Source organism: Muntiacus reevesi, chromosome 3, assembly GCF_963930625.1.
Source record: "Muntiacus reevesi chromosome 3, mMunRee1.1, whole genome shotgun sequence".
Taxonomy (NCBI): Eukaryota; Metazoa; Chordata; class Mammalia; order Artiodactyla; family Cervidae; genus Muntiacus; species Muntiacus reevesi.
This window is the reverse complement of record NC_089251.1, coordinates 133,044,928-133,071,573: the sequence shown is the minus strand read 5'-3', so window position 1 is coordinate 133,071,573 and position 26,646 is coordinate 133,044,928. Positions and strand designations below refer to the sequence as shown.

General features: G+C 38.7%; 1 protein-coding gene and 1 non-coding gene across 13 annotated transcripts in view; one reads left to right on the top strand and one right to left on the bottom strand.

Annotated features, from left to right (window-relative positions):
- The window catches only part of FN1 (fibronectin 1), a 69,785-nt gene that overhangs the window by 15,556 nt on the left and 27,583 nt on the right, over positions 1 to 26,646 (bottom strand). For 3 of the 12 annotated variants that reach the window (XM_065930624.1, XM_065930630.1, XM_065930623.1), the window contains exons 19-34: positions 25,756 to 26,028; positions 24,180 to 24,446; positions 19,118 to 19,212; positions 17,546 to 17,714; positions 16,762 to 16,848; positions 14,463 to 14,654; positions 12,927 to 13,199; positions 11,618 to 11,800; positions 9,203 to 9,292; positions 6,874 to 7,143; positions 6,046 to 6,162; positions 4,901 to 5,065; positions 4,218 to 4,373; positions 3,430 to 3,543; positions 2,393 to 2,662; positions 1,023 to 1,210 (exon numbers count right to left, since the gene is read on the bottom strand). In XM_065930624.1, the coding sequence (XP_065786696.1) occupies positions 1,023 to 1,210; positions 2,393 to 2,662; positions 3,430 to 3,543; positions 4,218 to 4,373; positions 4,901 to 5,065; positions 6,046 to 6,162; positions 6,874 to 7,143; positions 9,203 to 9,292; positions 11,618 to 11,800; positions 12,927 to 13,199; positions 14,463 to 14,654; positions 16,762 to 16,848; positions 17,546 to 17,714; positions 19,118 to 19,212; positions 24,180 to 24,446; positions 25,756 to 26,028 (2,909 nt within the window). The remainder of the gene's footprint in view (positions 1 to 1,022; positions 1,211 to 2,392; positions 2,663 to 3,429; positions 3,544 to 4,217; positions 4,374 to 4,900; positions 5,066 to 6,045; positions 6,163 to 6,873; positions 7,144 to 9,202; positions 9,293 to 11,617; positions 11,801 to 12,926; positions 13,200 to 14,462; positions 14,655 to 16,761; positions 16,849 to 17,545; positions 17,715 to 19,117; positions 19,213 to 24,179; positions 24,447 to 25,755; positions 26,029 to 26,646) is intronic. The other 9 variants (XM_065930627.1, XM_065930633.1, XM_065930625.1 and 6 more) reach the window with 3 other exon arrangements.
- On the top strand, positions 15,276 to 15,348 carry TRNAE-UUC (transfer RNA glutamic acid (anticodon UUC)). The gene has a single exon. It is a non-coding gene; the product is annotated as a tRNA-Glu (tRNA).

The following is a 26,646-nucleotide window of genomic DNA, read 5'->3' as shown; positions in this document are numbered from 1 at the left end:
GGATGTTTCAAAAGAACAGCATGTATATTATCTATGGTGAAACAGATCACTAGCCCAGGTGAGATGCATGAGACGAGTGCTCGGGCCTGGTGCACTGGGAGGACCCAGAGGAGTCGGGTGGAGAGGGAGGTGGGAGGGGGGATCGGGATGGGGAATACGTGTAACTCTATGGCTGATTCATGTCAATGTATGACAAAACCCACTGAAATGTTGTGAAGTAATTGGCCTCCAACTAATAAAATAAAATTAAAAAAAAAAAATGCAATGGTTAGAAAAGAAAAAGACAAAGCTAGCGAAAACCACAGAACTGTACATTCTTAGCTTAATTTCATTCCTAGACTGCAGATGATCAACATATTTAACTACACAAATTTAACAATGTATTTACGGTTAAGCCCAAGTAAGCCATAATTTAGCTATTTCCACTCAGCTGACACAAAATGAGGAAAATGGTATTAGCCTGTTTTCTCTTTCATGATCTGAAAGGTGCAAATCATGAATTTGTCTCATCATAGAGAGGAAGAGAATAGTCTTATCTCTGAACCCTCTTTCTGTAGTTTCTCCTGAAATTGGCCTTATGTTAAGAAGTACACTACTTTCCTAAGTACCTGGCTAGCTCTTTGCATGTACCTCTAGAGGTTAAAAATGACTTCAGGAAGGTAGTATTAGGCTGTGTTGGTAAAAACTAGAGAATATTTCTTGCGAGGGTAACAACATTCAGAAAAGCCATAAATAAAATGGATTTATGCATTCAGCCTATGGCTATATAGATTGCTCCCCCCCTACACACACACATTTTAAAATAAACAGAATACATTTAAAGAGCTATGCAACATCCAGTGCTCCTCATAAAGTCCTGTCCCTGAGAGTCATTTGGAAAAGCTTCATTCTACTTGACACAAAATTATGATAAAATTAATCTGACAGCAAGGAACACAGATTTCTTATTTTATTTCCACCACTGTCAACTGTGTAAGAGATGATCTACTTCTTTACTCCAGTGAAAAACAGACACTTCTTACCATGAGTCCTGACACAACCACAGATGAGCTATCGGGAGCAAGGTTGATTTCTTTCATCGGTCCGGTCTTCTCCTTAGGGGTCACCCGCACTCGATATCCAGTGAGCTGAACATTGGGTGCCGTCCACTGGGCGGTCAGGCTGGTTGGTGTCACCTGAGTAAACTTCAGGTTGGTTGGTGCAGGAATGGCTGTTGGGATGGTTATCGGTTAGAGTTTATCTTATGTAAGTGGGGGAAGGGGGGAAATAAAGTGAATTCCAACCAGTATATAGGTTGTGCTTGTGTGGTTTGGTAGGTACCCTAGTCAAGCAAAGACTCAGTATAGAAAAGTACAAAAGGAGATGCAAGATGAAGAAAATGCTTGCTGAAAAATAAAGCGCTTTTTAATCCAGCAATGCTCAGGATCACTGGAAACATCTGGGTAAACGCCAACAGTCTAAGAGACTTTAGGTTTTAGTCGTTTTTTGGGGGGATTTTTTGCTTTCCAACAAAAAAAAAAAAGTCATATTGGTTTATTGACCATTAGGATTGATTTTCCATTTCTAAGGGAAGATGAGCAGGAGCCCCTTTCTGACAAAAATTATCTTTGTACAGAAAACCATTTCACAGAGTATTCCATTCCAAAGATAGGATTATGTTTTTATTTTCTTTATTTGGACCCCATGGAAGATACCACTGCTAAATCTGAACTATTCTCTGTGGTGCAGCATAGGAAGGAAATTGGCTCACAACAGAAGCAGGAAAGAGAAGCAAAGAGCAATAATACGGATTGTCACCTCCAGGTTTTATGCTGTCACAGGGGACATCTTTAGCATTCCACGCTGCTTCAGAGACAGAGCACAGGAAGACAAAGCACGGTGGAAAGCTTCTGCCCTACCAGCTCTTTCCTATGCATCTGATTCCTAGGCCTTTACGCAAAATTATACACTGAGCATGTGATCGCTAACCAGAGAAGGAAGGGCTTACCCATGTGTGCTCAGAATCCTGCTACCATGAAATGGCTCAGTTTGGGTTCCTTTCTGAGCGTAAGCTCTAGGATGCCAGATTTCTTTCTTTTATACACAGTGAGCATAACCACAGGGAGTCAAGAAATAATCCACAATTTTCATGCTAACTTCAAATGTCTTGCTTTATGGCCTTGGTGGTAAGCCAAGCCACTCCAAAATTTCCTATTATTGGAATTTCTCTATGTCACCTACACTTCACTGCTTATTACTGTTCTCCTTTAAAGAGGGGCTTTCCTAATAGAGAGGCTGTGTTTCTGGGTACCCCCTTACATGGGAATCAATAGCCTGATAAAAGTGTAATGCACTCAGCAGGGCATAAAGCCACTGCTCCCACGAGCACCCAGCGGTGCGATGAACGATATACCTGTGGACTGGGTTCCAATCAGGGGCTGGCTCTCCATATCATCGTGCAAGGCAACCACACTGACTGTGTACTCAGAACCCGGCCTGAGGCCTTGCAGCTCTGCAGTCTCTTCTTCACCATCAGGTGCAGGGAATAGCTCATGGATTCCATCCTCAGGGCTCGAGTAGGTCACCCTGTACCTGGAAACTTGCCCCTGTGGGCTTTCCCAAGCAATTTTGATGGAATCGACATCCACATCAGTGAATGCCAGTCCTTTAGGGCGATCAATGTCTGTTAGGCAAATTAATGGTAAGAGGTTATGTGAAAAGCAAGTTGTGAAATAAGCATTTTGATAACATGCAAAGCAGTTCTGCAGATACCATTTTTTCTTTGATGAATTAAATTCCAATTAACCCACTATTAAATGGAAAATTACTTGACCCTTGCTTAAGGCTTTTAGGTTTCGAAAATATTTAATGTCGCATCACTTACTAAAAACATAGGTGTACGTGAGATGCGTAGATATCCTGCAAAATATCCCCAAATGAGGATTTATTTATATACATTTTAGGATATTCTACCTAGATTTGTTTTGGCAATGTGATGTTAGTCTCACAGACCTGGATTTTTTTATACTTGGAAGTGGTAAAGTTGATTTTAAATGTTAGATTCAGATTGTTATAATCTTTAACTCCCCCCCTACCCACCCATTGAGTATTTACATTAAATGTTGGTCCAGCCACACAAATGCTCCAAACATAATAGCTTCCTGTGGCACAGTTCAATCAACTTTACCATCCAGCTCTCGAAAAGGAGATGCAAGCACATTTTGTAGATTCGCTATAGGCTAATAGGATTTTGCTGAGGCCATTTGAGCAAAAGCAATTCAAAGCATAGCACAACTAACTATGGTAGTTCCCCAACTTCTTTCCCTGTATGTTCATCACTGAGAAGGAAAAAGGTTTGCAATGGGCGCAGCTCAAGATACAAACTAGGTATCCAGACACCTAAGAACAAAGTTTGACTTTGAACATGGAAAACAGACACTGGTTACATACTGGTTACCGCTGTCTGAACCAGAGGCTGACTCTCTCCATTTTGATTCTGAGCATAGACACTGACCACATACTCCACTGTGGGCTGCAAGCCTTCAATTGTCATTTCTGTTTGATCTGCAAAGGGAGTAAAAAGCAAATGCAGCTTCTATGTCATCCGTTATGACAACCAAGGGCTTTCAGCATTTGGTAATAAACATGTGGTAGCCAGGAATTTTCATTTGCAGAATTATCATGAAAATATTAGAGGACTCACACATGGATTTCCTCTTAGACAAACATGTTCAGTGCTAATACAAATTACGATATTGGAGTGAAGTTCACCAAAGGCTAAACTCTAAAACTGAATATGATGGTGCCAACAATGAATGATGCTGCTCTTGAAAAAATGAAAACAACTGGATTTTAAGATATCACCTGAGGATACTAGTTTCACAATTATTTTATATGAAAACAGAAACAAGGGCTAAAAGAATATTTAAAAGTCAGCTAGGCCCATCTGTCTCTTCTTAATGTGCATGATAAACAAAACCACAAAGATGAAATCTAGTAATTTAAGATGTGCACACCATCAAACACTACTACATATATAAAAACAGAAATGCACTCCTAAAACTTCTACTGTATAGGGAGTTGGTAACAACCTTGAGACCCGAATTCATAAATAAGGAAACTTTGACACTTGATATGAAACTGTATAGTACTCACAGCCAGCTGGTCGTTTATTTACAAAAACATATCATGTCCTACTCTGTTTATCCTGATGTATGTGAGATGTTGGCTCTTCTTACCTGGACCTACAGTTTTCGTTTTCGATGGTCCTGGGCCATTTTTAGGAGCAGTAGTCACTCTGTAACCAGTAACAGGGGAACTTGAAGGCAGCCACCTGACACTAATGCTGTTGTCTTGGACATCAGTCACTTGCATCTGTGATGGTTTGTCAATTTCTACAAATAAAAACCAAGAGAAACCAATGAAGCCCCAGCTCCTAAGGACAAAACCAGACTAGTCTTTGTCTCCAGTTCTGGTACAGACAGAATAATCTCTTACTACTACTAATGATTCTCAGATGTTTATTTTGCAGATGCACGGAGAACTTTTGAGAGCTGGTGCTTGGATCTTGATACCATTGCCTATTTTCAATATGACTGTTTCATTCACAAAGAAATTATATTTCCTATAGATGCCGGTCTCCTTACCTTATCGGCTCATCCATTCATTCATTAACAAATATTTACTGAAAATCCTCTGTGCCTGTCTGTATTACAGGCACGTGAAATACAGCAATCAACAAAACAGACAAAAATCCCTGCCCTTGGGGTGCTCCTTATGTATCTGGTTCAAAACTCTGTAGCTGTTGCTTCATCTTTTTACAAAAGAAAATCGGTTCCACAATGAGGAAGATACTTTGGGAGAACACTGTAAAAAGTTTTTGAGTAAACGAGCCTGGGTCATCCGAGAAGAAGATAAGTACCTGTCCGGTAATTGATGGAAACGGGCTTGCTGCTTGCCGGGCTGTCCCCACGGCCGGTGACAGCATAGACAGTGATGGTGTAGTCCACTCCAGGTTTAAGACCACTGATGGTGGCTGTAGACTTGCTCCCAGGCACGGTGAAGTCCTGGACAGGGCTACTTCCTCCTGTTTGAAACGGCGTTAGTTCAAAGTGTGAGGGACCGACAGACACTTGGGGATTGCTGAGTTACTGAATTAACATATTGAGAGCAGTATGTAAGTTAAGCCTTTGCTTATTCGCTTTTAAAGAGTGCTATTAACAGACCCTGAACAGAAAAGTATATTTATTTATGTATGTAGTAAGCCTTGAGTGTGTAAAAATTGAGAGAAAAATTGTAGTTAAAATGCTCTTTTAACATCGCAGCTTTAACATGTGGTAGGTGAAAATTAGAAGGGGAAAGAGGGTAAGTCCTCAATTCAAGACTGCACATATTGGGCTTCCCTGGTGGCTCAGTGGTAAAAGAATCTGCCTGCCAGTGCAGGAGATGGGGATTTGATCCCTGGCCTGGAAAAATCCCACATGCCATGGACCACATGCCGTGTACCACAACTACTGAGCCTGTGCCATAGGGCTTGTGCTCTTCAACAAGAGAACCTGTCGCAATGAGAAGCCCATGTACCCCGACTAGAAAAAGGCCTGTGCAGCAACAAAGACCCAGCATAGCTACAAACAAGTTATATATATATATATATATATATGTATGTATGTATGTATATATGTATATAAAAGATTTCATATACTGGGGTCCTTTTCCAACATCTTAATGGAATATATTCATGTTAAATAAAATCTTAAAAATACAGGAAAGTAAAAGAAAGAGAAATACAAATTACTTACCATTTCACCACTGATAATACAGTTGTGAATTTACAATCCTACTTCCTCAGCTCTACTGTTCCCCTCTAGTATTATACAAACAATGTTTTATCTTGATTTTGCCAACAGTTATATCACACATATTTCCTACACACTCTTAAAAAAAATCAAGGCTCCACTGAATGGACTTGCCAAAGTTTCTTTAATCATGCGCCCAATACTGGGCTTTAAGGTCACCCCCGTGGCAGAAGACTCAATCAGGGTGTGAAGAAGCCCTTCCCTAACGCACCTGTCTCTCCATAGGTGATCCTGTAGTATCTCACTGTGACAGCAGGAGCGTCCCAGCTGATCAGCAGGCTAGTGGGGGTTGCAGCAATGACTTCCAGGTCCCTTGGAACATCAGAAACTAGAAACACAAGGGAAAGTTTTCACATCTGTAACTTTCCAAGGATGCCCTGATCCACCTTTTGTTCACTCTCTGGATCACTGCTTTTATGCTTCCTCCATATAATAATGTAAATGTTATACAAAATCAGCAAAATTAAAAGTTACGAACATTGCAAGGTTAGGGGTCAAGGAGACAATTCAAATCGTGGCAAGATGATTATTTCAAGTTTATTGAAGCATTTTCCCCTCAATTTCTTATTTTGAAAAAATTTTGAAACAAAGTAAAAGTTATAAAAATAATATAATGAACACCCATATTTCCTGTCTAGGTATTTGCTAATTGGTGATATTTGCCACATTTCCTTGCTTCTGTCTATGTCTTTTTGTTAATCCATTTGAGACTGAAGTACAGAAATGATCACACTTCTTCCCTAAGTACTTAAGCATCTATAGTCTAAGACCAATTTACAATGTTATATTAAAATGATTTTGTTTTTAAGAGAACTTTGAAACAGAACATTTTCAACTTTTCGAATAAAACTTTAGTTCTTAAAAATGCATATACACCTAATTGACGTGAGAAATTTCTTGGAATAAAGAAGTTATCTCATAACCATAATCTATTTTTTTTGAGATATGATGACTCAGACAACACAGAGCTGTGTCACAGAAGCTATTGCCTGCATAGGAAAGTCCTCTGAGTTTCTTTGCAGATGGGAAAACAAGTTACCTGTTGATTGTTGGCCAACCAAGGGCTGACTTTCCTCTTTGCTATTAAGAGCAACAATGCTGACCACATATTCTGTGCCTGGGATCAGGTTGGTTAGGGTGATGGAATTCCGAGAGGGGGGCACTCGATCTTCCCGAGGTCTTCCACCCATGTGTTCAGGATGATGGCGGATCCTGTAGCCAGTGATGGTGGCTCGTGGAGCAATCCAGTGGACAGTGAAAGAGTTGGCAGTGATATCAGAAAAGTCAATGCCACTTGGGGAGTCGAGACCTGTTTTTCCCGTCCGGGGGAGGAAGAGGTAAAGGGGAAAAAAGGATAGCACCAACTTAGGAAGTGACAAAAAATGTAAGGAAAAGTAATATCCATCCAGCGTTTCAACAATTTTCCACTAACACAATGAGTTGTGAACCTTAGGTTCTGACACACAGGTTCTAAGGCACAGATATATTTAAAAATAATAAACTGACACTGTTCAAGTTGTCCAACTCATTTTTTTTTTCTTTTTGTTTTGGCTAAGTAATCCAGGTGATTCTGCATCACATTTGAAGACAGGAGTTTTAAGATATTCTGGGAACTGACATTTTTCAAATGCTTCAGTATTCAAGTATTCTGTTTCTATCCTATAAGTGTATCTCTCAACGTTAAGGCAAGACCTGCCCGCTATCGAGGTAGGTGTTGGACTCTCAAAGAAGCTTTCTACACTCAAGAGGAAATTGATATGTCAACAGGGTGCTAACAATGCCAAACAAAAGACTTTCTAAAACTAAGATAAGACTTCATCCTGGACAAATTACAATTCACCTAATTCCTTGTGAGTTGAGAATTTAGTGCATTGAAGAAAAACTAACAAAATTTAGGGCTGATCCCAAATTCAAATCACTTAACTTCTCTGGGATTTCCAGCAATTTTCATTTTAGTTATAACATTTACTTCAATAACATACTCGAATCAAATTGAGATACCATCTGCCCTCTTAACGCAGTAGGCAGCATGTCAGTCTCAAATTAAGATACCACAACTTCTTTTTGGAAGCAAGTGGACTATAAAAAATAAGCAAGTGGTTATATTAAAGTGCACTTTTTAAAAGGGAAAAATTAACAGTAACACTCATATTTAAGAAGGGCATAATATTATGGGATTTTATTCCACTCCCTTTATAAGGTAAATGGATATTCCATCAAGTAGGGAAAAAAGAAATAAATTCACTGGCTTAGTAAGGAGGGAAAATACTTACAAGACAATGACAGTGTTGGATCAGCCATTAGACAAAGCTGCCTAATGAAAAGGAATTTCACTATCTCTCAATAATGGAAATTACAAAATATTATTCTTGGGAGATAGTTTTTAAAAGACAGACAACAGAGTTTCTGAACTATTTTCAATCCTCCCTGGAGGCAGAGAGTACAATCTTAGTGACTGGAAGTCAGAGTAACAGTTGAATAAGGTGTTTTAATTTTTTTAAAAAATCAATATTTTTTAATTGAAGTACAGCTGATTTACAATGTTGTGTTAATTTCTGCTATACAGCAAAGTGATTCAGCTATACATATATATACATTCTATTTTTTAATATTCTTTTCCATTATGGTTTATGATAGGGTATTGAATATAGCTCCCTGTGCTATAGAGTAGGACCTGATTGTTTATCCATCTATGTATAATAGGTTGAATCTGCTAATCCCAAAATGCTCAGTCCTTTCCTCCCCAAGCCCGTTCCCTTTAGCAACCACAAATCTGTTTTCTATATCTGTAAGTCTGTTTTTGTTTCATAAATACGTTCATTTGTGTCATAACTTGGATTCCATATCTAAGTGATATGGTATGTGTCTTTCTCTTTCTGACTTACTTCACTTACTGTGATAATCTCTAGTTGCATCCATGTTGCTGCAAATGGCATTATTATTTCATTCTTTTAAAATGACCGAGTAGTATTCCCCTGTATACATGTACCACAGCTTTAGCCATTCATCTGTCGATGGTCATTTAGGCCATTTCCGTATCTTGGCTATTGTAAAGAGTGCTGCTATGAACACAGGGTTGTGTGTATCCTTTGGAATTATAGTTTGGCTGTGTATATGCTCAGGAGTGGGATTACTGGATCATATGATAACTTTATTTTCAGTTTTCTAAGGAATCTCCTCACTGTTTTCCACAGTGGCTGCACCCATTTACATCCCCATAAGGTGTCTTAATTTTTAAGACCAGTGGTCAAAGATAATGACTGCTCCCCCAAAAAATAGAGATGTATTTTTAGAAGCAGCACCACATTTTGCTCTTCAAAATTGGAAGGTGAAAGCTACTCGGTAAGCACATCGCCCACATGACTCACCGGTTTTCTGCCTTCCTCTCAGAGGTACGCTCTCATGCTGCTCGTAAACGCTGGAGACGCTGACTAAATACTCGGTGCCAGGCAGGAGATCTGAAAAGACAAATGAGAATTATTTTTATAATGTGCTTGAAAGAACGAAAAACCGAAGCACCCTTGGTACTATTTCAATGAATAAAATATCCAAGAGTCCAGTTCTAGAGCCTATTTACACCGAAGTGAACGCTGCTACCTGGAGAGGGGCTGCCGGCAGGGATGAGGAAGGGCCGCCCTACCCTGGAGGGTCTTCAAGCCCTTCCCTCAACTCCACTTCTGTGGGTGTGACTCAGCTGCATCCGAAATAAGCTGGAGCTTCTGCAGCACAGTAATATTTCTGTCATTCACTTAACAGCACGTCAGTTGAGGGCACGTATTCATGACTATGGCACTGCAGATATCAGTTATACTCCTCACAGCAACAAGGAGGTAGACTGCTACTTTTAAAAACTGGTTTATTGCCGAACGATAAACTGCCAATACTTAAAATGTCTAATTTGACAGATTTTGACAATCATATAGACTTCTGAAACCATCACCACATTCAAGACAATGAACATATCCATTACCTTCAAAAGTTTGCTTTACAATTATCCCCAGCTCACAAATGAGAAAAATAAGGCACAGAGAAGTTATCTTTTCTGACATATGTGCCCAAAATGACACAGCAGATGACCCAAGTGAAGACCAATGGTCTTAACAATTAACCTCTACTTGAAAAGAGTCATACTTATTATAGAGAGTGATGGGTTCTGCCATACTAAGGTAAGATCAGAAAATTTAAGGGGCTTCCCATGTGGGCTCACTGGTAAAGAATCCGCCTGCAGTGCAGGAGATGGACAAGACATGGATTTGATCTCTGGGTTAGGAAGATCCCCTGGAGTAGGAAACAGCAACGCACTCCAGAATTTTTGCCTAGAAAATCCCATGGACAGAGAAGTCTGGAGGGCTACAGTCCATGGAGTTACAAAGCCAAAATTAACCGAGAGCACACACACACAGAGTATTTGAGATGAATATACATTCCTGGGTCTTTTTTCATTCTGAGGTACCAAAAAGATACAGAGCAAGGTTTCTAACTTTTGAATTCCTAGTCACAAGACCCTTTTCCCGCTACACCACCTCCCCTTCTGCAGGGGCCCCTGAAACTTTTGAAAAATCACAAGACTAGGAAACAGGATGTTTGGACTCCCCTTTCCTCCTTCCTGCTTGGCCAGGGGCAATGGACTTAGCCACTGGAGACCTCAGTTGCTTCAACTGTATAATCAGGATAATTAATGGCTTCTCTGGGGGGAAATGGCTACCTTGTGATCTAGAATTGGATCTAGAATAAGACCTTAGAACATTTGAACATGTGACAGGTCTGTGGCTAATGTGGGGCAGACAGTGGTCCTGATGCAGACGCTTTTGTAGTGGGTAATGCTGTAACTACTGATTCCAGAATGCTCCAGAACAGAATCATAGCCCCACTGAAAGGCAGACATAAGGATTTCTCACCCTCAGCCACAAAATGAGAAACCAGGACTATGGTCATGCTGAGTTGCTTTTCTTTGTATTTCAGTCTCTAAAAGATTCTCTGAAAGATGGATGATGTCTTCAGACCATCATTAGGTAGTGTACCTAAACATGAGCTAGTTTTCCCTTATGTAAAAACATCTGCTGTTCTTATATGTGTATTTTACTATTACAGCAAAAATAATGAGAAGCAATATTTATGTGAAATACAACATGTAGCAGTCTCCTTTTATTTTCTTTAATAAAAAATATCAATTTCAAAAGGGTAGGAACTAGAAAGAAACAATTTCCATAAACTGTGGCTGTTTATTTTCATGTCAGTTATTTTCAAAAGTCCTCCTCCTTCAGAGAAATCCTGCTAACAGATTCTTTTTGAAGTACAAATTAAACGTCTGGCTCTTTCTTCAAAATAAAATCCTGATCTGAGTGACCAGTCACTGTTTCTAAGTTTCAAATACCAAATAGATTACCTGCTGACACTTAAATGAGAATAAGACAGATGCCGTGACACTAGTTTCAATCCTCATTATTCTCTCGCTAAACACTGAGATTTAGTCATGTAATGTCTCTTGGCACACTTTTGTTTTTAATGTGCTTATTTGAAAGCAGGACTTGTTTGAAGTCTTTGAACTTCACAGGTGGTATTTTTCCACTCTGATTTTTAAAAACTTGTAGATATCAAAGATATGTTAAAATAACAACAAATATAACATCTTTCAAATTACAGAGCTGTGCATTAGATTTGGAATCTAGGTTGTAGTTCTGTTGTGTCTGTCTTAATCTCTGTTGCTCCTACCCAAGAACACAAAATTCTTTTCCGTATGTGCCAGCCTAGTATTTACTGAACAAATACACTTGAATGCTTACTTGTTAAGACCACCGCGTTGTCTGAAGGCGAAATCGACAGCTCGGCAACATCCTCCTCATTTTTCACGGGCGAGTAGCGCACCAGGAAGTTGGTCAGTTCAATGGATGGGGGTGGAGCCCAGGTGACCCGCATCGTGTCGGGACCAACATTGGTAAATCGCAGGTCAGTGGGAGGAGGGACAGCTGGTTTCAAACAAGAAGGAAGACTCAGTCAATGTCACTTAAAAAATAAAGCTGAACAAGGACAGCTGGAAAGGTAAAACCAGTACTTCATGCATAAAGGAAACGAGTCATCATCATGCAAATAGTCTCATCTAATCTAAATCATAGTGAACTACTGTTAAAAATAAAACACTACACCCAGTACTGTTAGGCCCCTTTAACCTTTCTGCCGTCCATATATTTTAAAGAAAAATTTTAATTCACTTTCAAATACATAAAATCAAGGTACATGATTAATACCACGGATGATTATTTGATCCCAGGCTGAAGAGGCTTAAGTTGCCACACAGCAAAGAGAAACATAGCAGATACTTTCCAAAGAAACACATGCATACAGACAAAAAGACAGGAAGGTCCTAAATGTCCCCCTGACAGGAGTGACTACAGCTACGCCACAGCTACAATTCCATCAGTGAATTCTACTTACAAGTGAGAAGGGCTCATGCAAATGGGTTCTCAGCATGTTTCTTACCATGCAGGGCAGAGAACCTTTATAATGTTGCATGCTGATCCCCAGTCTGTGGTTAAAGAGGAGTTTCTTTAGTTTATCATGGCAATAAAACCTAGAATGCACCAAAGTCTCTTTTTCTCCTACCACAAAGAAACCCTCCTTCCACTCTACCCTAAATTTCAATCAGTTTTTAGACACTCACAAACAAGATGGTAGAGTTTATTAAAGAGCAGAAGGAAGAGTCTAATGGTACATTTTGGAAGTACATTTCTTCTTATTAACTGGTGCTCTTGATACAATTTGGTATAAATGTTAGATTTTTTTAAAAAAACTTCCAGGTCTGCAAATTCAATGAACTTTTGGCATTTTTTACTTGATAGATCAGATGTCTATATTTCTCTAGCTTTACACAAATTCATATTCATGGTTTCAGTGAAAATGTACTTAAGACTACCGAATATGTCTTCATCCAGTCAGTGAAGCATATGCCTTCCACTCCTTACCCCCTGATCTACCCTCTCTTAATCTTTGGCAAATTGCTGGTTTTTCCCTTGAAACATCCACATTTAACCAGAGTGACTGGGGATAGCATGCAACACCATCCATGTCTTAAACACAGAAGTTTTCAAAATTCACCCGTTTGTTGTGTCAGTGTAGTAGGGGCACTCTCTCCGCCATTAATGAGAGTGATAACGCTGATGTCATAGTCAATGCCGGGCTCCAGCCCTGTGACTGTGTAGTATCCTACTGAGGAGTCCACAAAATCTTCAAAAATAGGGATACCTTCTCCTGCCGCAACTACTGTGATGCGGTACCCAATAATGGTGGAAGAGTTTAGCGGGGTCCACCTCAGGCCGATGCTTGAATCAGTTATATCAACAAAGCTTAGGTCAGTGAGTTGGGGCACCTCTATTGAGTTACAAAGCAAAGGAGGGCAAAAGGAAAACAGAGGCAAAAAAGAGGAAAAAATAAAGCAGTGTACATCAGGTTACTAGTGGTAAAATTGATAGTGTTAAAGCAATGATGGTAATATGCAATCTGTTCCAAATTATCTGAAAAGACTTTTTAAGCACCATGAATAGTTTGCTTCCCTGGGAGAATAAAACAGGTTACAATATTCCTTTAGGGGTTTTTGGTTTGTTTCTTTTTTTAAAATCCCCAAAATAGTAAAGTTTGAACCTCTCAGGTTCTAAAGATTACAGTCCTGTTTGGGATATCAACACCATTCTTAGAACCTAGATATAATATCTATAGTAAGTAACAGCAAAGTTAAAAAATAATCTAAAACTTTTTAGTAGGAGAATAAAGCTTGCATGAAAAAAGTTTAAAAAATTGATTGATGAGTTTTTCTTTTTTTCCCATAGAAAAACTCATGACAACATCAGGACCATAATGCTAACACATTATGAATATATGGTATAAAATGTGCCTTTCAAAAGTACATTCAGGTGAAAGACAGGCCTGAGTCCAAGGCCACTGTTAATATTTTGTTCATTTCATAGTCATTTAATTAGTATTAGTAAAAGCATTCTACCAAATCGTGCAAAGAACACAATCTGTCCAACATTTTCATTCTGTCATGATTCAGTTTTGGATGAACAACAGACCTATCCCATGGTAGATCTCTTCAATGTTGTCATTCAATCCACAAGAAAGTACACCCTAAAAGTGTGGCCTTTCTTTTTCCTTTTTTTTTTCAATTAAAAAAAAGAGGGATTTGAAATAGCAAGATGAAGAACTGAATGTGTGTGTCAACCAAGAACTATTTCAGTGCTCACATATGGAGACTGTAAGATAAGGCAAAAATGTATGGATGGGATGCATTTACCATATTACTTTTCGCCTGCTGGTACTGAGTACAGACATATGACATTGTTTTAGTAATACTTCCACGTGAGCGGACAGTACAGAGTTAATGCCATGGCTGCCACTCCACTGCATACCCATCGCGACAAAGAGCATCCCAGTGAAGCACAGAGAGTCAAGCAGTGTTAACAGCAAGCATTTGTCCAAATAGTGGCTTTGACGTCATGGTTCTAGAGAGTGTGGTTGGGAGGTCAGAATTAAATCCCAAACATAGTTTGACACACTCAACCATCTGGGGATTAAGAGGTTAATCCCCACTCTTATTGGAACTGCCACTCGGAAGGTAACAGCTGACTTTTCCATTACCTGGGATGATGGTATCAGAGATAGGGACACTTTCCTTGTCATCTTTGACAGTGTAAACACTGACATTGTACTCCAGGCCCGGACTCAGGTTTTCGAAGGTGCAGGAACTCTGATCAGCATGGACCACTTCCTCCAGAGAGTATCCCTGCTGGCCGTTTGTGGGGGTGGTGGTGATTCTGTAGCCAGTAATGTCTGCAGAAAATAGAAAGAAGAAAGTTACTGCCCAAAACCTTTGCCACCCAGAGCCAATTACTGGACTGATTCATGCTCAAAGGGGGATGGGGCAAGGACTCAACATTTACATGCTGAAGACTCCACCTCCTGTCATTCAGTGCTTATAACAGCCTTTGAGGGAGGTATTAATATCCTCAGTTTAAAGAGAATCTTGGAAAGGGAAAATGATTACCAAAGGCTCTTCTGTCCTAAATTCCATGTTCCTTCTACCATGAATACCCTGATTTTCCTTAGTGGATCATTTGCAGGACAACTGAAGAATATTCTGTTATACCTGCTTAGCAGGGAACTGGCTCACACCCTTAGGCATACTCCCCAAAATAGGTTCTCCTCATTTATTAAAATAAGGTCTGAACCTATGGGATTTACAGGGGGGAAGATCCCCTGGAGAAGGGAATGGCTACCCACTCCAGCATTCTTGCCTGAAGAATTCCATGGACAGAGGAGCCTGGCGGGCTACAGTCTATGAGGTTGCAAAGAGTCGGACATGACTGAGTGACTAATATTATTCAACAATAAGGAAAGGAGAAAAAGTGAAAAACAAAAGTGACTCTATTCTAGGAAAATTTTATTGGGATTTCCCTGGTGGTCCAGTGGTTAAGACTCTGCGCTTTCAATGCAGGGGCCTTGGGTTTGATACCCAGTCAGGGAATTAGGATCCCATATGCTGCATGGCATGGCCAAATTTTAAAAAATAGTGTATTAACTGCTGAAGACTTCAGAGATCATAGAAGCAGGGCAGTGAAAGAGTTGAGGAGAGGAGAGAGACATTCAAATTAAAATAGCAATGACCAGAGAGTCACAGGGACAGACTAAGAGTAAAGTGAGAAAGTTGTTTAAGTTAAACTTACTAAAAAGGGAGAAAATGATGGTATATTTTATACTCAGGAATAAGGTGACCACTAAAGTAGTATATACAAGGAATTCCAACTGGATGGGAAATAAATGTTTGGGTCATTACATGTGCTAATGATCATTCAGATGGACAGACTAAACCATCCATTAAGACTAAATATTAACGATCTAGCTTCTGACAAGCATGAAACTTGCCAATCTAAAAGTTTCAACTTTAGAGTGATTCAACTGGAAATAGTGTAGTTTGGGCTTAAATGATGCTTCTACAGGTAATGAAAGCTTCACCAAAAATCACTTTACTTCAGAGGGAATTAAAAAAGATATTTTGAGCTAGCGTTATTGTGTGTGATAGCACATATTGATCCAATTTAGAGATAATTGCCTCAACTGGATATCCCAGCAAAGGTAAGAACTATTTTTAAAAAATAAGAGTACAAATCAGAATAGTGAAATAATAAGCAAAATAAAGCAATCTAATAAGTACACATAGTCGTTATGGATGCCATCAACATTAGTTGGCATTGCTGTTTCTAATTTAGAATTTTCCCAATAATGAATATCCTGATACCTCAGTAGTAATTCCCCTAATATAACCAATGATAAATATTTTAGTTAGCACTTCTCATAGACTTGACAAAGATCAGGAATATCTAAAATTTCTCTTGCCATCGCCCCATTCCATAATGATATTTGAATATTGTCATAGATATCTCTACACACATTAGGATTGTATGGGGCTTCCCTGATGGCTCAGCAGGTTAAGAAACAGCCTTAAATGCAGGAGACACAGGTTTAATCCCCAGGTCGGGAAGCTCTCCTGCAGGAAATGGCAACCCACTCCAGTATTCTTGCCTGGAAAATTCCATGAACAGAGGAACTTGGCAGGCTACAGTCCATGGGTATAAACATGTATGAATGAGTTTAGATAAAAGCTTTATGTAAAGCTTTAAAAAAATAATCATGGAATGCCATTTAGCCAAATTTCTCAGTATTGAGTATAAGTCAAACTAACAATTAAGATCCAAATACATGATGCTGAATGTGAGAGTGAGTCTGAACTCGTAAACTACAATCCCAGTTCTGTAACATTTGTGACAATGGATATAAGTTAACTTTTTCTGAGTCTAGGTTTTTTCGTTCTGTAAAAGGGAGGTCATTTCTCCCTTTCAGTGCCCTTAGAATTCTGTCCTCTGATACATTGCGGGCTTACCAGGAGTGGTACTCCTCTCCCAGGACACGGTAAGCACTCCAGTGTCAGGGTTTGTCTCCAGGTGCAAGTTCGTTGGTGGAGACAGTGCTACACAGAAAAAAAAATTTAATTAGAAGTTAAAGCTCGCATGGGGCTTCCCAGGTGGTGCTAGTAGTAAAAACCCTGTCTGCCAATGCAGTTGTTGTAAGAGACGTGGGTTCAACTCCTAGGTCGGGAAGATTCCCTGGAGGAAGGCATGGAAACCCACTCCAGTATCCTTGCCTGGAGAATCCCATGGACAGAGGAGCCTGGTAGGCTACAGTCCATGGGGTCACAAAGGCTTGGACATGACTTAAGTGACTTAGCATGCACGCACGCATGCATACAAAACTAGCATAAAGTGCTCGACCTATAGAATGTTTCTCTCCCTTCCTCCCCACTCCCTCCCTCTCTCCCTTCCTTCAATTATCAGTAAAAATAAAGAAGTTGTACTGTGAAACCATGATGAGTAGCAATTCTCTGAGGGCATTTTTTTTTTTACAATTTTAAATTTTGCAACACTGCTGAAATCTTTTTCTGTGTTATCAATTCACAGATAACTTTTGACATGGAAAGAACACTTCTGATGCCATGAATTATATGATATCAGTTGAACTTGCTACTCCAGACTTAGAATAGCTAATAATATAAGTAGGAATGAAATCTTCCCCTTGTGTCATTATCGTAAGTAACAAACAATACTGCTATCAGTTACCTTTAAAAAGTACAACAGTTTAAAATATGAAAAGAGGCAAAGAATTCTTACGTGTCACCACTTTCTTCACAATTGGCGCATCTCTCTCTTGCCCGTCTCTGAGGACAGAGATGGTGTAAACGTATTCCACACCTGGGGTCAGGCCGGACACAACGATGCTTCCTGACTCTGAAGTCACTTCTCGTGGTGCTTCTCCTCCCTGGCTTGGTCGTACACCCAGCTAGGAGAAAAAACACAAAATAAACACCAAGGACGAACATCTCCAGAACTGGGTTACTGCTGAGTTGTGGCTATGCTTCGCATAATGTGGACTCCTCAGGAAGTGTACTCTGCTTTTAGTTGGGACCTTACTTTAGCTCTATTAAATAATTTCACTGGAAATTCCCCAGAATTGGGGGGAGGGTGCCAGTTAGGGGAAGTATCTTCCAAAACTAAGTTAAGGTAGTTTATAATGGAAGATTCCAGAGAAACATCATTACATCTTGTTTCACTTGATAAATAGCCTCCTGGTACAAACCAGAAGTGCACAAAGGCTACATGTCCATTCATTTCTCATTTTCTTTTTGTTGGAAGAAATCCTCGAGTTCTCTCTTTAATGAGTTACTAACATTCAACTTAAAGGTACCAGCCCCTGTAACACATTGTACTTCAAAAACACTCCTTTTGAAGAAGTATGTTCACAGCTTCAAATGCAAGATTGATATGTTACAAAAGAAGAATTAAGATTAGTATGCCCAGAATTTTCGACCCTTTTAGTATTTTATTTTAAAAAAAACCTAGGTAATATTGTGTCATCAGGGTTCAACTCTGGGGTCAGCCTTAGTTAAGTTACAAGGCTTCTGAAAGTCCAAATGACACTACTAAGAGAAATTTAAAAGATACACTAATGATCTTCAAAAAGGGATTCTCTGCATTTAAGTAGTGTAATTATCAATATGCTACTGCATATTTCAAAAAAGAAGTGGCCTTTGGTATATATTTTAAAACAAACAATCATTAGGATTTAGTCTTTATTTTCAAGTATAATAAATATTTCTCTCTCCACACTCTAAATGCCAAAGAAAGGAAATCTTTTAAACACATTCATTTGCATTCCTCACTTCCCTAATACCATTACTTTAAAAAAACAAGTATCCAGATCTACAGGGAAGAGCTTAATCTTAACTTCTATTAAGAGATTCACCCATGGGGCTTTGAACAAGTTGAGATGAAGCTGATTGGATGAAAATGTTATTTTTGAGCTATTCTGAGTTTAATTGGTCTCCCTAAATTGGTTTTTGTGAACTTGATACCCATTTAGAACAACACAACAAATGCAGTTTCCCTAGATATAGCTTTAAATGTAATTCCCTGGGGGAAAGGATAGCGAAAACAAGATAACAACAACTAACAGCTTCATACTAATGTTTTCTTCTTTGCAAAGCACTTTTACAGCCTCAATCCATCTTTCCAGCAATTCAGGAAGGCAGAAGTATTAGATGCCCTGAGAATGTGGCCAGAGAGGTATGAGCAGAAACAGGACAAAACTCAAGTCACCCAATTCTTGAAACATCCTGTTTTAACCACATCCAGAAACACACCTCAGGGCTGTATCAGAAGACATTAGGAACATCCGCAGTTTACCTTAAAACCAATCCTTGGGGCAGGCGTCCAAGTAATCACAATGGTGGTCTCCGTCACCTCTGTGTTGTAAGGTGGGATGGAGCCCAGAGGCTGCACTGTACAATGGAATCAAAAAAGCATGTGTTCAAACCTCGGAATCACAGAGAATGCAGATACATACTTTTTATCTGGTACCTCAGTTCAGTCAACTAACGATCCAAAATGTAACATACATGAAAATTTGGAGTAGATCAGTGCCTTTCAACCTTTCATGTACCACACAAATCATCTGAGACCTGGCTTAAATGCAGGTTCTGATTCTATAGGTGCACATGTGGCTGGGTAGTTTGCATTTCCGTAACACCAGTGCTGTAGGTTCATGAATCACATTTGAATAATGAGGAGTTGGATCACCACAGAGGACTCTTTCAACTCCTTGGATTCTGTAATCTGTGTATTTTCATCATGTTTGGGATTTGAGTTTGATGACAACAACTTTCCCTATCATCAGTATAAAATCCCACATAAAATGTAAAACTGGTCATCACAAACTGATTATCACTCTGCTTCTTAATCATTATTTTGAGAACAATGGTTAAATTATAGACAATTATGCTGAGTCATTCCATAATGATGGCCAATTATTATTTTTTATTTCAAACAGGAGTATAACTAACAATATTGTGATAGTTTCAGGTGGAAAGCAAAGGGACTCAGCTTTCCATGGATATACATGTATCCATTGTCCCCCAAACTCCCTTCTCATTCAAGCTGATGGCCAATTATTTTTGGTTGCAAAAAGAGAGGCCATAATAAAGTTAAACAAAATCTGCCACTATGGATGCACTTAAAATTCTAAATAGTCTTTCTTTAAATATATAGTTATTAATTCAGAAAAATCACACTACAGAAATTTAGCATTCTGCCACTGGAATTAGGAACTATAAGAAAACTTGATTTCAAATCTCTAGATCCTGACATCACTTTTATTTCTTAGTGAAAATAGTACTTAAAAAAAAAAAGGAAGAATATGTGTACACAAAGTTGAGACACATTTTCAGCAGTCTTACAGACCTTATCATAAACTTAAACTCTTTAAAATATAATTGGCAGAACAACTAAATCTCGTAATAAGGGGAACAAGCATTTCGATAACTGACTGCTATGGGAAAGGTGAAGTGTTAGAAGTTAAGGCATTTGTATCAGGTGAGTCAAATTCCAGGTTTTCAAGCATGTGGCCTTGGCCACATGTTTGGTGCCTTCATAATTTCTTCCTCTTTGCATCCCAACCAAATTTTTGTACCCACTGAGAAAAAACCTAGTAAATGCATTTTTATTCTAAATTATAAGTGGCTGATTTGACAAAGACATCCTGCAGACTTAGACAAATGAATATTAAGAGTCTTTAAGACTACTCTGTTATTACTCAGCTCCAGTCATGGGAAGATTCAGGCCCAGCACTGCAATTGTCTTCCAATCTAGATTTTTGTGTGCAACTTTTTAAAAATTACTTTTAAAATCCTGTTGTCTAAAAAAACAAAATATGTGTGTGGGCTCCTTTGTAATGACTGCTCTAATGGCTGGACTGAAGTTCTACTGGTTTAGAGGCATATTTCATGAGAATGTTATTATTTTGATGATAATTTTCAGAAGAATTAGGATGAGTGACCCATGATGCCTTCCCAGAGTCACTGAAATCATACACTATTTGGTTGCCACTGACTTTGCCAAAATGCCATGGCCATCCCTGAGTGACTATTTAATGACCACAAGAAACAATTCAGGGAGCAGTCAATTTCTTTCACTGAACATCTGGGAAAGCCACAATTTTTTCAAAAAAACATTCTCAACTGTCTTGGGCTTTACAATTGGGTGTTTTCTATTGCTTGAGCCAGCCAGCTAAAAGGTTCCCAAGTTTAAGATGATGCTCTCTGCCTGGGAACACCATTACGGGAAACCCTCCAAACCACAAACCCACAAACTGATGGCAAACAAAGAATGTGACTGTAAGTATGAGCTATGGATTCTGGCAGGTCTTGTTAGGTGAAGGATTGCCTGGATGTTAAAAAAATAAAATTTGCCCTATTTATAAAGGAGTAGGCTGATTTTCTCCCAGAAACAGCTTTCCTACCCCCACCATATGCTCTTAAGAATTTAGTACAAGTAATAAAACCCAGAAAAGTTATTTCAGAATTTAGTTTGGTAACAGTAAAAAAAAAACGAAAGAGCAATTTCAAAAATATGCAAGTCCAGCTGATGTTCACAACCTCAGAACTCCCTGCTAACAGAAGCTTATTTAAATCTAAAGCGTGGGGGGCTTCCCAGGTGGTCCAGTGGTTAGAAGGCATGGATTCTACTCCTGGTCAGGGAACTAAGATCCTGCATGCTGCACAGTGTGGCCAGAGAAAAAGATGTTAAACCTAACTTTGATTGAGCTGTTTTCACAATCATCTATTCAACAAATATTTTTTTGAAAGCATACTATGTGCAAGGCATCACTTTTATCTAATAAAAGAAGTTTTATCAGTTAACTCAAATAAAATTTTATTTTTATAAATGTACTGTGTAGACAATAAAATAACATGGCCAGTATACCAAAGTCTCCAAAAGTACTTGAAATAGCCAATAACTGCCCCACCCACTCCACTTATTATTGTTACTATCATTAAAAATGCTTCTTCTTAGAGAAACGCAAATCAAAACTATAATAAGATACCACCTCACACCAGTCAGAATGGCCATCATTATAAAGTCTACAAATAAAAAACATTGGAGAAGGTGTGGAGAAAAGGGACCTCCTTCCTACACTGTTGGTGGGAATTTAAATTGGTGCAATCACTATGGAGAACAGTATGGAGGTTTTTCAAAAGAACGCAACATAGAGTTGCCATATGATCCAGCAATTCCACTCCTGGACATATACACAAACAAATTCTAATTCTAAAAGATACATGCATCCCTAGATTCATAGCAGCACTACTTACAACAGTCAAGACACAGAAGCAAGCTAAATGTCCATCAACAGATGCATGCATAAAGATGTGGTACATACATTAAAATAGAATATTACTCAGCCATTAAAAAGACTGAATGCCATTTGTAGCAACATGGATGGACCTAGAGATTATCATACTAAGTGAAGTCAGAAAGAAGGACAAATACCATATGATATCACTTACATGTGGAATCTAAAATACAACACAAATGAACATATCTATTAAAAAAAGTCTCACAAATGCAGAGAACAGCCTTGGGGTTGCCAAAGGGAGGGGAGGTGGGGGAGGAAAGATTGGGAGTTTGGGATTAAAAGGTGCAAACTAGAATATATAGGATGGATATACAACAAGGTCCTACTGTATAGCACAGGGAACTACACGCAATATCCTGTGATAAATCATAATTGAAAAGAATATATACTCGTATGTATAACTGAGTCATTTTGCTGTTCACAGATATTAACATTGTAAATCAACTATTTTTCAATAAAATAAACAAGATGCTTATTCTTTTATAGGCATTTGATTCAACAAAAGAAACTATGTAAAATGTGTTTCATGTTAAACAGTAAAAAAGATAACACCTGGTCAGTAAAAGAGTTAAATCTACTAAACTCTCCATTCTAATGCAGAGAATGTCATCTAGAAGAAACAGACATTTACAAGAAATACAAAGATACAGATTTCATGTTAATAGATTTTAGAGTCCTAGTAACATGTAACATAAAATAGCAAAATTCAAAGGTCAGCTTATAGATAAAAAGTAGATTTTACTTGTTTATAACTAGTAGTTACTAAGGAAAAAGTGTTTACTAGCCAAGCTTTATACATGCAATTTAAATGGAAATGAATTTTTAGTAAATTATGAATTCCTACAAGGAAAATTCTATAGACACTTCTTTCGTGAAATAAATTTCACAGTAATTAATAAACTAACTTTAGTTTTTGAGTGCTTTTTAACATCTATTTTTCATTAGAGTAAGATTTATGGAAAGCTTTTAGGAAATTGCAAGCTAGTTTGTAGTTGCAATATATGTTGAAAAAGTGATAGTTTAGGTCCTTGTATAATTCAAAATGAGCTAAAAACAGCAATTAATGCTTATCTAGAAATTATGGGTCTCATATTTCTTTGTAATGTAAATGAGATGTCATTAATAGAAATCAATTTATGAATATGCATTTAATAGAAATCAATTTATGAACACAGTCCTCTATTGTGATACAGATACGAAAGAGATTTAAGGTCACTTCCTGTAAAGTGTTGTGCAAAAGACAGACATGACCAAAAATTACTGTCAGTATTTTTCATTCTGTGGAATTTCGAGAGTGATTTAAGAAAAGCTTAAAAAAAAAAAAAGCTGTTCTGTTCTGCAGAAGTACTTTAATCCGCTGCCGTCAACACTCATCACTTCCTTAGCTTCTTGTCCTGTTGGTTTCTATTCAACTGGTAGATGTTTTTCTTCCACATTTAATGCTGTCATTCGATGTCCAAAGTATTAGGATGTAGACACAGTGACTGATTTTTTTTCTTGCCTTAACCAGTATTTAGTAAATTCATTTAATTCGGTAGCAGTCAATTTTCGAATAACTTGGGTGTCTTAAACCTTGCTACTCAAAGTACTGGTCTGGGAGGAAATAAGGATCTTGGTAACATATGTAACCCACTGCCTCCTTCATCAAGAAAACTTTGCTTCAAAAAAGTATTAACTAAACTGAAGAGTGTACTCCCTGATCCATCCTGGCATAAGCTCATTAGTCCATGTAACAAACAACTCACAGAGCAGCAGTGGGTCCATGGATCACACTTTGAGTAGGACCACTTTAAATCTCTCTCTTTTTTTAATTAAAAATAATTATTTAAAACTTGTACAAAGCTTTTTAAGCTAAACTTGTTCTTCTTTGGCCACACTGCACAGCTTGTGGGATCTTAGTTCCCTGACAGGGAGCTGGGCAGGGAAAGCACAGAGTCTTAACCACTGGACTGCCATGGAATTCCCTAAGTTAACTTCTTAAGAAATGGATGAAGGAGAGAGAATGTAAATACAGATGAGACATCACCAAGAAAAGACATTTAGATTTTGACTTACGAGTGGTGAAGACTCCGGTGACTCTGGGGCTCTGCTGATTGCCCTTCACGGCTACGAGGCTCACTGCGTACTCAGAGCCAGGCTGCAGGTTCCGCAGAGGGTACTGCGAGGCTGAGGGCCCCACGTTGTACTGCTTGGGCTGGCCTCCCCGGGTCAAGCCCACGGTCAGTCGGTACCCGACTATCCGGGCGCGAGGTGGAGTCCAGGTCACTATGACCGTGGTATCGGTTTCATTGATAAACTGAAGGTTGGTGGGAGCATCCAATTCTAGAAAGAGAGATAAAACACGTCAAGAAATAGCTGCACTTCAGAATTATCATACTGAAATCCTAAAGCTTGACTGAATTTTCTAAGTTCTTTCTTCTCAAGGTTGAAACAAAGATCAAAACCTTGGAAATACTGAGCCATGAAGCTCTTCTTCATGGAGAAGAATGCTACGGAGAACTTAAAACTCTTTGTCAGTCATGAGAAATTACTCACTGTGCTTGCCTGACTCTGATCCTGTGGAAAGTTTAATTTTCCAGCATGATTTTCCCATTACCCTCAGAAATTACACTAACACTGCAGAGATGGTATTTAAAAACAAAAGCCGGTACTTGTGAAGTTATAGTTTGTTCTGCTCTGAGCCAAACAGGTGAAGAAAAGAGAAATAAACCCATTAAATTGAGGGTAAGAAGAAAGTTCCACGTGGAACCAATGACATTTTCTGCATTTATTCAATGACTAATCCTTTGCTTGAATAGTAAAAGTAACTTTCACATGATTCAGATTAGACAAAAATGATAACATATACTCAGAACCTCAGATTCATGGCAAGACCCTGGTGACTTTGCCCTAGCACAAAGAATCACATAAATTGTTGGTTTGCTTCTTGACTGTGATAACTGGCAATTTCACTACAATAATTTAAAACACTTTTCAGAGGGAGGAAATGTTTAAGAGGTAGTCAAGTATAATAACTGAAAGCATGGGCTTTGCAGTCAAAAAGACATAGGTCCATGTGGATCCCACACCATCATTTCTCAGCTCTGTTACTTTAAAAGTTGCAGAATTTTTTATAAGCTTCAGTTTCTTCAAGTATCTTGTAGGGATAATAAGACCTTCCTTATTAACTCAAAATGAGGATTAAATATGAGGATAATGCTAATAAAGAATTGAGCATATAACCTGGTGCTTAACACACAATGAATGTTTTAGCAATTACTATTTATAAATAATTCTGCTATAAAAGGATTAAGAGACGACACTTGAAGTCTGACCTAGGTTTATTTAGTTACACAAATGGTACTCAAATTTTCAATCCATGTCTCCATTAGCAAGGAAAAATAGACTAAGTTTTGCTCCTTTAGTGTCATGCCCCCATGTATTTGGGAAATGGATTACCAACTAGCCTCTATGGAGCTTGTCTGAGTTTGCATTCACGTCTGATTGGCTCTGTGCTGACTACACATTTCCTGTCCTCTGAGTATGTTCCTGTTTCTAATTGTGAACCTAGGAGTGAATGGCATGCTGCCCATTCACCACAAGTGGAAAGGGAGGGCGGAGAGTTCGGGGTGGAGATAAAGACCAAACCTACTGGTTGCCTGTTGTGCCGTTAGAGGCTTGCTCTCCCTCCCCTGGTGCACGGCGAAGACTTTGAAGTGGTAAGTGACCCCAGGGGACAGCCCGGTGACTTCTGCAAAGGTGTTCCTGCTGATGGGCAGCCTCTGCCCATGCTCCCCCGGCAGGTTGACGGGGATCACATCCACGCGGTAACCGGTTACTGGACTCTCTGGGGGTGTCCACATGATGGTGATCTTCACATCTGTCACCTCCACAAACTGCAGGTCCCTGGGAGGGGGAACTTTATCTAACAGATAAAGAGTCCAGTGGTCATTTGCAATTCCTGCTGAGAATTATTTTTAAAAAACCAGTTTGCCAGATGTATATAAGCAATTCATAGAGTCCCTCTCTTCAGAGGAAAGCTGTTTTCTCTTTAAATCTAAGAACACATTTTTGGGGGTTATATTTTCATGGTTTAGTCATCTTGCTTACATTTGACATTTAAAACTATTACGTAAAATGTGAATGTAAGCAGATGAGCTTCCATCAAATGAAGTGTCCTATTGGGGGGGTTAAAAATAAACATACTCCCCAAAACCCCTAAGCAAACTTATGACAACAGAAAAAAATGTGGTTTTTACTTAATGAATCTTTTTTTAATACTTAAGAGCAACAGATGAACTACCCCTTAGGTTTCTTGGGGAAAATGTGAAGGCTTTATGCTGTCAATTTTTAATCAGGAAAGCCAACAGCCAGCTTTTATTAGTTACTTTACAGTGAGGACATTTCAGCTAAATTTCATAAGTTCAGGGATAGAATAATCTACAGGATGACTTGCATATAGGAACTGTAAACAGAGACAAAATAACCCCCCCAAAGAGACAATTATTCTTTGATCTTACATGTCTGGTTGTCCCTAGTAGGC